General features: G+C 34.9%; 1 protein-coding gene across 1 annotated transcript; it reads right to left on the reverse strand.

The window, feature by feature from the left end:
- Nucleotides 1-175: 175 nt before the first annotated feature.
- LOC121756491 lies at nucleotides 176-2968 on the reverse strand. The gene is made up of 4 exons (XM_042152048.1): nucleotides 2368-2968; nucleotides 1084-1533; nucleotides 637-946; nucleotides 176-553 (listed from the first exon to the last, which is right to left on the reverse strand). Exons 1-4 carry the CDS (start codon nucleotides 2773-2775, stop codon nucleotides 417-419), a joined length of 1305 nt encoding a protein of 434 aa, XP_042007982.1. The 5' UTR covers nucleotides 2776-2968; the 3' UTR covers nucleotides 176-416.
- Between the last annotated feature and the right edge of the window lie 9714 nt (nucleotides 2969-12682).

Raw genomic sequence — 12682 nt, forward strand, 5'->3', positions numbered from 1 at the left:
AAATATCCAATTTTCTAAATAAATCAAATGTAATAGGAATATCAAATGAAATCACCATACGAAATTTTGAAATAACTGAATAAGTCACCATGAGTCATAACCATTCACCAATCAATAAATCAAAATAAAACAACTAAAACTAGAGATACTCCTATCTTATAAAATCAACAAAATGTAACCAATTAATTAAGCAGCGCAATCACTATTCATTTAAGAGTGGGTCACTTTGACTTTGCGCATTCTGCACAATCTTATGTGAACATTATACAAGAAAGAAGAAGCAAACACATGGTATACATACAATACTCCATCAAACAATATAAAATAAAATGAACGAATAGATTGGTCACATCTCAACATTTTCTTTCTCAAAATCGATCAAATCACAAACACCCGAATTCTCTCTCTTTGCTCGTTCAAGAAATGCCTACCGTCTTCCCAAGCAGCCAGAGCACCAACGACAACTCTATCCCAAAAATGGTGTGAAGAGAGCTTCTATCCAGCATGAATCCAAACACTGTTATTCCAGCTCTATTGTTCTCAAAGTATGTCACTGCAACCAAGCAAAATTTAAATACAATTACTTCTTATTCAGTTCTAGGAGGATAAGTACATAGCACAGGGAGATGAACTCACCCAAGGCTTGCCTCTTCTGGAATGAGATTGTGCTGTATGCATATGCCGGGATAAATTTTGTGTTGTCCAGTTCATCTTCTTCATCGCCAACATCGTCATAATCAAACGATCCACTGGAGTTCTCAAGGAACGCTTGTTCGTCACCTACCTTTGCAACCGGAGTCTCCCCATCTCCTCCATCGAAAGAGTCGATTGTGGCACAAACGTGCCACTTGGCTGCAAGGCACGTCACGCCCTGCGCCTTGTGTGTGATTCTGGCTGCGCTTCTCAACAGAATCAGCAGCCCGGCTAGAAGGCTCACGGAGCAAACCTGCGCCAACGCAGAATTTGAGAGAGCTAAACATTATGAATCGATGAAGAAAATTATCACAAGACGAATAAGATGTTTGGATGAACTTGTATAAGCTGTGAAAATAAGCTCCAAACATAAGCGAATGTGTTGCATACCGCGAGTTCTCCACAGTTGAATATGTCGAGATGAGAGTTGGGGCGCGTAGTCATGAGAAGGGAGGCAAATTGGCTGGCAGTGATGGATATGAGTCCACATAGAATGAATGATCTGTACCTATGGCTTATGATCCTAAGCTGTCTTCTGATTCTGAGGTGTTCCTTCAACACTGCTTCAACCTCGGAGTTGCCTTGGAAAACCAAGGCGAAATCTTGCATTCGGAGAATCTGGAGATAGCATATCAAACGGAACAGAACACAGACCAGGAAGAACACAACTGTTCTGTAAAACCATGAGCATAGATCAAGAATGCAAGCAACGGTGTTGCTAACGACAACATTCCCCAGGAACGGAATCTTTGATCCTCCAGAGCTGTACCACCATATCTTATAAGCGGCTTCAGCAGCAAAACACGGCAGCACGAAAACAAATAATATCTTCAGTGATCTCTGCATGCACAAAATGGCCATTCAGAATTCAAGAGACAATAGTATGGTATTACTACATGAAAAAGGAATCCACAGTTTGATAATATCATAGATAGTGTATCACAAATAGCCAAAGAAGTGTTAAATCCAAGATACATTGTAGAACTAGAAAATAAGCTCTTGTTACTTTGATGCTCAAAAAGGCCAAAGAAGTGCTAAAACCCAATATTCTATACATGTTTTTCGTTGTAGAACTAGATAACTCGAGTTTCTTGTTACTACTTTGTAACGCCATGAGCCCACAGAATGGGGGCTCGTAGTGCTATCGGCTCCTCTACCTCACATTGCCAAAATGCACAGTCAACTCAAATGCCTAGAAGAGTTTATTGATTCATACATATATCTCTTATATTCATAGAGATAGAAGTTGCAGTATAAAAATCCCAAACATTTGCTCTTCCACAGCAACTTTTTAGGACCAAACCACTAGATATTCTTGAAGTTCATACCATATATCAATAGTCATTAAGTTAATCAATGGCTGAATATAGATTAAACAGGGCTGGCTTGAGAAATACTAGCATAAAGTAGGCCTCCTACTATCATCATAAAAATTTATGAATCATGAAAAGCGATGCAAATTCTCATGCGATCCAATTGATTATTCTGAGCATTCAATCAAACAATGCCTTGGAGAAATGTACTATATGTCAGTAATCAATTAAATATATCCAAAATTCAGTCAGTCAAACCCCGTTAATACTTAGTTTAACCCCAAATCCTTTTCGATCCGCCTCATCTAAAGATAAACCCTAATAATTTAACACAAAAATGGGGAAAGAAATGGAAACTCACGTTGAGCTGCTCGGTGTAGCCCTGCCTAACGGTCTCGCTCTCGTGCCTGAGTTTATCGAAGAAGAGAAACCTCCGGAGGCCGTACCTCCGGACGAAGGTGGAGAGGCAGATGAAGGAGATGGCGGCGACACCGCTGAGGGAGAGCTGGGCGACGGTGTCGTAGGGGCGGCTGTGGCGGCTGTCGCAATCGGTGCAGAAGAGGACGAAATGGGAGAGGGCGGGGACGAGGATGGCGAAGAGGAGGAAGACGAGCCAGGAGAGGCAGGCGGTCCATGCATTGGACTGGTCGACGCAGAGCCACCTCAGCCACGTGCGGAAGCTGTGGAGCTCGTCGCGCGCGTGAGATTGGCATCGCGCGAAGGCCATACTCTTGTCGACCAGCAGCGCCGTCTCTCTCTCGTCTCCCATCGATATGTGTCACACTCACACCAGGTATCTGGATTTTAGTCCTTTTTGGTTGGGGAGAGAGATTTGATGTGAAAACGATGAAAATCAGAGCTTTAAATCTCCCTATGTATTTGTGGCTGATGATGAAAGGTCGTATATGAATGAGCTGTACACAGTCTAATTGTAATTTGTCAGTGTTGATCTGTGATTTTGATACGGGGTTTGTTTTGAAATGGAGACTAGGTTTCATTCTATTTTTGTGATTTATAATTAATACACCACTATTATTTTAATTTTATTAAATTTCAGACTGGACCCACCTGCAATTTTCTAAAATTAAAAATTATTCATCTAGCGTGCTATGTCAAGATTTCGACATCCTTGTGATATTTTTTGTAAAATTGATAGTTATCAGCTTAATTAAATACTATTCGTTAAGGCTCATGATACTGTTAATGTATGTTACATAAATCCTTTTGAAAAATAACAATTAAGTGATGAAACAGTATGAATCTATGATTTTATTAAAAAAATTGACAGAAATATACTTATTTTATTTAAGGTTTATTGGTATACGTAAATATTAATTTCCTTTTGTTTTTATGTAATACTAATATAACTTCTAATGTTGTGTTTAATTACTCTTTATTGGTTATGCTCGGAGTTTGGAGTTTATTCAACATGTTTAGAGCTTATAAACTCTTGGCGTGTAAATAGTGACTTACTAAGCTCTCTGAAATATACTCCGTATTTAGGTAAAACTCCTATAAATTATCAAAATGTTGATGATATTAATTGATATTGAGTAAAGAAAGAAGTATGAGTTAATAGAGAAATAATTGACGAGAGATAAAATTGGAAAGGATTTGTTGAAATTGGAAAGGATTTGTTGGAATTAACAAATTATAATTAAAAAAAATCATAAATATGGGATTAAAGAATTTTTTGGTTTGTAGAGGTTTACTTTCATAATTTATAAGCTAATTAATTATGAACGCTTATTTTACCAAACACTTATCAAAAAAAATAAAGAGTAAAGACCAAATGTAGTCCTAAACATATGGCGGTTTTTATGATTTTGGTACTAAACATTATTTTTTAATTATTGCATCCTAAATATTTGAACTTGGGCCATAATCAGTCCATTTTGGATGGCTCCGGTTAAAAGTAACGGTCAACGGCGGTTTAGCCGATTTTGACCGGATTAAGCACTTTTATAAAAAAATTTAATTATTTCAAAAATAAAAATTATTATTCTAAAAAATTTAAAACTAAATAATCAAAACCTCTCTCCAATGAGCCACCACGACTCCCGCAGTGGAAGATCGTAATAGGCCTGCTATCCCACCCCAAATTCACAGGATAAAGGCTTCTCAGCCGTCGTCGGTCCACAGCCGGCCGGCGCCGCTTATCCTTAAGGGACAGAAATATAATCTCCACTCATCTCTATCACCTACAACCACCACACGATTAATCCACCACAGATCTAAGTCCTAAGCTCAAAAATCAAAATCAAGCACATTAATGCTCAAAAGAAGATAAGCAAGCTTTTTCTAATTGTTTTTCCTTTCTGCTCCCCTTCATTCCAGTACTGTTCCGCCAAAGTGTATGCTCCTTTCAAATCCTAATTCGATGGAGTAATTGGGGATTTAGCACAAACTCTAATTTAAACCCAAATTCAGTCTAAATGCTGGAAATTAATTAATGCAAATTTGAATTGTAATTGACAGGTGTCGCCGTCGATGATGGAGGTGGGGGTAGTGCCGGAGGCTGATGGGAGCGAGAGCGCGGTGGCGGTGGAGATGGACAGAGAAGAATGAGGTATAGGAGAAGAGGAAGAAAAGAAGGTTCGAGAATATGATCCGGTACGCATCGAGGAAGGCGTACGAGGCCGAGAATCAAGGGGAGATTCGTGAAGCGGTCGAAGCTGGAGGTGGAATCTGCGACGTACAGCGTCGTTCCAAGCTTCTAGTGAGATCCAACCAGATGATCTTCAGCAAGGTTTTTTTGGACCACTGAAGATGATGATGATGATGAAGAATAATTTGAGTTTGTAAATATTGTACTCCTCTTTTGTGAAGTTTTCTATTTCTATGAAGATGATGATTTGACGATGAAGGTTTTTTTGTTTCGCATTTTCTGTTTTAATTCATTTTTATGTATTTTAGTTTCATCATTTTGATAATAAAAATTAAGAGATAATTAGGGTGCTAATAATCACAATTAATAATTTAATTGGGTCAAAACTGGTTTAACCGCGGTTGACCGTTACTTTTAACGGGAACCGTAAAAAATGGACTGATTATGGCCCGAGTTCAAATGTATGAGATGCAATAATTCAAAACATAATGTTTAGGACCAAAATCGTAAAACGACCATAGGTTTAGAACTACATTTGACCTTTACTCAAAAATAAATTCATAAACAATTTTAAAACTGTTTTAAAGAGCTTAATCCCAAATCCGCAAAATCAATCAAATTTGTTTTGATTTTCATTAAATTTAATCCAACAAAGGTAGAATATTACTATCAAAATATTACCTGTGTTTTTTTGGAAAGAACAAACATTATGGTCCAAACGAACAATAATTGGTTCGATATTGGTAGAAATCATGGTCCAAAATTCCAAATGGCCATAATACGCGGCGTTAGCATGTTAGACGGTTTTGGAGTTTAGCAGTCACATTATGATTAATTAGGGAATAATTTTAAAATAAATTTCATAATTATGTTATTTACAAAATTTCACTCTCTTCCATTCTCTATTAGACGTCTCATGAAATATGAATCCTGAGTATCAGTAAGTAGCACTCCTAATTTTAAAAGGATTTTTATAGCAGTGAGAAATTTTCTCAAAAAATATACTCCTAATTCACTCTATTGATCTACTCAATAACTCAATGAAATATGGACCAGTTTTGAGGAAATATTTATAGTTAATGAGTGAAAATAGTGAATCCTTTCAGACTTCAGTACTCAATGAGATAATATAAATAAGAATTAAGATTTGGGAAGATAGATTAAATTTATATAGATACGGCGTTTGGACCATAATATTAGTGATAATTTTGAGTAGCATATTCTGCTCCTCCACGTTTCAATCAAGCAGAGCAAATGGCCAACGTTACATGTTGTCAATTCATCGACAATTATGTTATTTTAAATTTATGAGATAGGATATAATATGTGTTGGGTCAAAAATTAGGTTGTGCAAGGTTCCTTGCTTGTGAAAAATTGATTGGACGTGGAATGCATAGAGTTAAGGAGGCCTTGCCTGGCCTGGCTTGGCCTTGCATATCATTTACTATTGCTTTTACTGTCAATAAATCTGAATTTCACAATTCAAGCACTGACAAATGTATAGAAACAATATACAAACAAATCTTTAAGAGTAAAATAATTTAAATATATTCGACAAGTACAAACGTGTAGCAATAGCAGTCGACCATTTCATCACATGATTGGATTTAAAACTAAACAAAATTTTTAAACACTTAATAAAGTATAAAACAATTGTAGATCTAAGGATGTCCACAATAGGAAGGACACGAGGGCCGAAACAAAATTTAATTTTTAAACACTTAATAAAGTATAAAAGAATCGTAGATCTAAGGGTGTCCACAATAGGGAGGATACGGCGGCGCCGCGTCTCCCTATATTGCTGGACACATGATGCGCGGAGGTGGGCGGCGGACAGCACAAGGCCGACTAGTCGGCCTAGACGCGGCGGGTGTGGAGAGCCGCGGCGGTATATTGCGCATATCTGGCGCCGCGGCACTGGACAACTTAATTTAATTTAATTTTTTAATTTTTGTTTATTTTTAATAAATACTAATTTTTTTAATTTTTGTTTATTTTTAATAAATACCCCTTCCACTTCATTTTCACCCTACACACATCTACACCACTAATTTCACACTTTATTAATTTTTATTCACATTGAATTAAAATATACAAACAATTACAAATAAAATGTGTTCACTATTGCCGTTGATACTTTTTTTTGTGGTTGTGGACAAATAAAAGTGGCTTGTCCACTAATGTGTCCTCCCTATTGTGGATACTCTAAAGGCTCACTCATAGCATAATACCGTATTAAAGCTACTGGGAGAAGAGAAAGAAAAAAAAAGGGACAAACTACAATCTTAGGAGTATCATTTTTTTCATTTCGGTCTGTCCCACAATAATTGTCGCACTTCATTTTTACCATAAATGGTAAGTAGGTACTATAAAAAGTAGGTCTCACCTCCCACTAACTTTTTCAATCAAATTTTCTTTACACTTCTTAAAATATATGCCCACAATAAGAGTGACAATTATTGTGGGACGGGAGAGTATCAGATAAGTCTCGAGTTATGCGTGAGGGAACGAAGCGTCGCTCGTAAAGGGCACGGATCCTTGTTGGGTCGAACTTCGGATAGTACACGACATGGCATCTGGGTCAGCGGCCTTTTTGTTGGGCTTCAGGTATGACTTGGGCCACCTATAATTCGGGCCAAAAACTGTGCAATCAAATGCTCTAGTACTCTGTACTCCATATTCTTCATCCTCTGTATTACTTTCAAATCTGGGACAAAATCTACACGTTATTATTCGTAGTTAAATTGGATCAAACAAATTGATTTTATTTATTCTTTGTGTATGCATTTCTAGCTTCTCCAAATATTAAAAAGATTATAACATTGTTCATCTTAATCAAACAAATTGATTTTGTTTATTCGTCTATTAGTAATCTTTCTTTATATATGAATTGATTGGGGAGTGATGAATTGCTAACTCATTCTCTAGTTGTTAATTATAACTAATTTAAGACCATAAAATTTTAGAAATTTAGTGGTCTAAAATTTGCCACGTGTAATTTTTATTTTTATTAATTAAATCGAAAAAATAAAATAAACTACCAACTTAGGGTTTTGGATGAAAATATCAATATAGTTTTTTGAAAATATCAACACATTGCTTATGTCAACACATTGCTTTAAGAATGACATTCTATGTGTATTATATTTACATATTTTATATACTACGTTGACATTTGTTGTTGTACGAAAAAATTGAAAATTTTTATTTTTTTAAAATTTTGACATCGGAACATATGCAAGTGAGATCTCGTTAGAATCCTTAGAGCATCTCCAATAGGTTAGAACGTCAAATAGCCATCAAATAGCCTTCACACTGCCACATCATCAGCACTACAATTCTCCTGCCACATCAGCTGGACATCAAATAGCCATCAGATAGCCTTCACACTACCTATCCACATCACTAATAACAATTATATAATTTAATTTACACTCGTATCAACATACGGAATTTAATTTACGAGACAAATACGGAAAATTTGAATAAAAATATTAAAATTTAAAAAGTACATTAATTTTTTAAAAAAAGTACAATAATTAAAAAAAATTACATTTAAAAAATTACATAAATTTGCATAAAAACTAACGCCTTGCAATCCTCCGCGCCCACAACTCTTCAACTAAATCCTTTTGCAGTCGAATATGAGCCTCCGTCTGACGCATGTCGGCATGTGCTTGGAGGAGGGCTTCTTCATCGTGCGGTACCCCACCTCGTACGTTGGCGGTGGTGACGCCGTGGCTTGGACCTGCTTCATTATCGTCGGTGGCCCAATCAGTCAGTTGTACACCTTCATCTTCGACGATCATGTTGTGCATGATAATACATGCGTACATTATATCAGCAATGCAGTCGACATGCCACAATGCGAATGAAAATGAGGTTCAACGCGCGTATATATAGTGTTTTCGAAAAACAAAAAAAAATTTAAATCCGACGCCGGTTTGGCGCCGATCCGGGACGCACAATGGCGCCCGTGAGGATCGGCGTCGGAACCGGCGTCAGCGCGGGAATCGGCATGGCGACGCCGATTTCGCCGACGCCGGTTCCAATGGTTCGGCGTCAAACCGGCGTCGGCGAAAAATCGGCGTCGCGGTGGTGACGCCGGTTATTGGAGATGCTCTTATGAAATTATCTTTAATTTGATATATGTTGTGCGAAAAAATAATTTAAATCGAGAAAGATATATGCGTTTTAAAGTTATGTGATATTTTTCAAAAGTTAGTTACAAATAATTTGTTGTAAATTGACCTTAATACCTTATTGCCGTTTTTTTAATCATATTGACATTTTGAGACTGATGATCTAGACCCTTAATTTGAATATCTAAAGACTATTATTTAATTATAGTTAATAATTAATTATTGAGTTAGTAATATAGCAAACTCCTTAATTGATATATCTTAGTAAAATTGGATCAGCCAATAGATAGAAGACAAGTATGTATATTCCATAGTTGAATACTGAGGAGAGAGAGACCATAGTGTCTCATTTTGGCAATGGTCTAATTGTTTGCTCTCATTTCATTTGTTCAAATTTTTCAGTTAAATGATATGTCGCATTCGACCTATCAATTGGGAAGGTCTGATAAAGATAGTCTTAATGTGAAGTCTATATAGTATACAATTATTTGTTGTGTATCTATAAAATTTTTTATATTAAAATTTTACTATTATTTTAGGTTAATTAAAACGTGTTTTTGTATTTTGGGAACTTTGTCAACAAATTTAACACCTGCTAATGTAACATAGCTAGATTATACATATACAATTATTTATGGATGTCTAAATAAATCACAGTTATAAGCAACATATAAACATCGGAATCTGTTGTTTTTTCAGAGAAAAACCAATATGAAAAAATAATTATTTCACGGACAACGCATCATAGATATTGAAAATTGTGTTGTGCAATAAAAAGTCCACTAATTTTTAATTTTACTAAAATCAAATTATTACATAACTAATTTTGATAAAACATTTATTTAAAGAAATCCATAAAACTATAAAACAGTGAACTACATAAAAAGACCCTGACGTTTCCATTTGTTTCACTCCAGACCTCTGACTAAAAAAAATATCACCACAAGTCTCTGCCCTTTAACATAATCACATATGAGGTTTTTTCGGACAAAAAAAACCCTTCAGCCCTAAAAGGGCATTATGGTCATACCACTGCATGATGACTGCAACCACTGGCGTGATTTGACGGCCGCACGTCAGCCGTCAGTTATGATGGTGCGTCAGCGGTGGTTCAGACGACATACCACACAATCACGCCACGTATTGAGGACTTCATACGTGATTTATCAAAATAACTTTCTTTGCAGAATATGTTCCATCTTTTAAAAATTTAGGGCAAATTAATGGAAAATTCATGAAAGCTAAATCAATTTTGGTTTGTCTTGTGACTTTGAAAATTAGGCATAAAAGCATGATGTTGTACTAGTATTTGTTTTGAATTATCCTTAAATTGCATCTGATAAGGGTGAAGGCCTGAAGGGTGAAACTGTAGTATCTGACAGTTGAAAAAAATTCTAATTTTTTTTGCAACAATATAAGATCAATTTTAATAAATTTCAAACCATATTAACATAATTGTTTGTCGTTCTAAAATAACGTCACAATACTTTCTTTTTGTTTATCTAAAAAAAGTGCTATATTTCCATGTATTTAAAAGTAAATACTAAATTTATTATTTGTCTCTACTTATTATTATTTCAATTAAATTTTTCTCTTGTCAATTACTAATATATTGAAAATAAATACTTCATTTTACTTTTTACCACTTTTGACAAATAAACATCACATTTCAATAACTTATTTCACTCATTTAAATCATTTTATTATAAAATCAATGATACTTCTAAAAGTAGGATCCATGTTTACAAATTTTTTCCATAGCCTTACACTTGACTTTCCTGTTGCCATTCTCTTCACATAAAGCTCGCTGGAGTTTCCGGAGATTTCACGTAAGAGAAGGTGAATCATACCTCCGATTTTTAATATCTCTCATCAATTAAAATTCAGTTTTTGGAAGGTGACTTATTCTATATTGATTTTGTTATTTCCCCTTCTTATCTGAACCCTAAAGGTAATGAACGGTCCGCGCTTTCTTAATTTTAGCCTTTTTTCGTTAAATTCTAGATTTTCATTTTGCACAGTAGATGGCAGTATGTGGAACATCAATTTATTTCATACACTCAAAATATACATGCACATTAGACGACAGCATGTGGAACATCAATTTGAGTTGACAAAGGTACAACCCTATTTTCTACAAAAGTGCAGCCTCCCTGCAGAGTAGTAGGCCTGCAACAGGAGGCAAGATGACTGAAATGCCCTTCAAGACATAAGGGCCTTTTAGTCCGAAAAATGACTACAAATATCTGATATGTGATTATGTTAAAGGTCAGAGACTTGTGGCGATATTTATTTTAGTCAGGGGTTTAGAGTAAAATAAATGGAAACGTCAGAGACTTTTTATATAGTTCACTCTAGTCTAAAAGGGACCACTAGTGTACTATGGATAATGATTAATGTGTGGTATGTGGGTTAATCGAGGGACCACAAATATATTTCGGCTACTCTAACATTAAGCGACGCATTCTCTCAAAAAATTAAAATATAAAAACCAACACATTAGGAGACACACAAGCATATATTTAAAAATTTAGAGATATTAATTTTACAAGTATTAATGGGTTCACGACCTACCCAAATCCTAATAAGCCGCACCTATAAGAAGAAATTAATTTGAATTCCATTAAAATATAATTCAAACTCTTTAGCACTTGGCCAAAACCAACTTGGTGGTTTTCGACCTGACTTTTCAACTGTCACTTTTTTATCCTATATGTTATAAATTTAAAAAGTGATTTAAAATATTATAAAACATATCACGGTTGTCTACGTAAAATAAGATTTTGATGAATATATCTTATTTAAGTGAGTTTGGAAAATACCAAACAATATGCAAAGTTTGTGATATAATTTGCCCTAAATTTTCTTAAATTAGTAATTTATTTATATATAACTTACTTACGCTTTCGAGTACTCAAACGCATGTACACTATTTCATGAGATCATGGAGTATATAAATATAAATATATCAATATTTTAAAATAATAAAAATGACAGAATATGATTATTTGTTCTATATTGAATTTCTTTTACATTTCCGAAGCGTGTTCGTGTATATTGAATTGATGCCAACTACTTTTTCAGGATAAGAGCATCATCCCTAATTTTTACAGCTTTTTTCTTCTTGCAGAATTGATGTTGAACGAAGTCATCTTTGAAAAAAACAGTAAATGTGCCAAATTTAATTTGAAAAAAATACTTAATGGAGTATAATGTAGGTGTATAAAATTTCACATAGAGCAATAATACTAATAATAATTAATTAATGTAGTACGCGTGAAGAAAGTAATGCTCCATATTTTATAAAGATAAATAATTGACATAGCAAAAAAGAGTAATTTTTGGGAAGTATGAAAATGAAGTTGTAATTTGCAAATAAAATAAATTATACTAGTATTTAATTATAATCAAAATAATCGAATTTCCAGTAATCAATCATGAAACCCAACTTAAAAGAAACAATAAAATGTGATAAACACCACTAAAAAGTCGACACGAAAAGCACTAGTAAGCAACAGTAAATGCCTTGGTTAAAAAGAGAACACAGATTATGATAGCCATATCCAACTTTAACACACACAAATTTTCCAGACCCCAAAGAAGCCAAAGAAATGGCTAATGAAGATCATACTGTATATTTTGTTAGCATTTGATTGTTTTCAGATCCAAGTATGAGTTCCTCTAACACAAGACTCCTCCATTAATGAAACCAACCTGCTCCTGAACATGGGCCATTCAACCAAGTTCAATACACATGATGACAGACAATGGAATAGCAGGCATAACCATAGTTGCCAACCATATGAAGTACTGTACTACTGAAAACAAATGTTATTATGATTGAAAGCCAAGAGAAACTTAATACTACTTGAGACAGTTTTCTACTCAGTGTCAACAAAACTGGAGAGAGCATGATAGGTCACATA

Source organism: Salvia splendens, chromosome 11 (assembly GCF_004379255.2).
Source record: "Salvia splendens isolate huo1 chromosome 11, SspV2, whole genome shotgun sequence".
In the NCBI taxonomy this organism is placed as follows: Eukaryota; Viridiplantae; Streptophyta; class Magnoliopsida; order Lamiales; family Lamiaceae; genus Salvia; species Salvia splendens.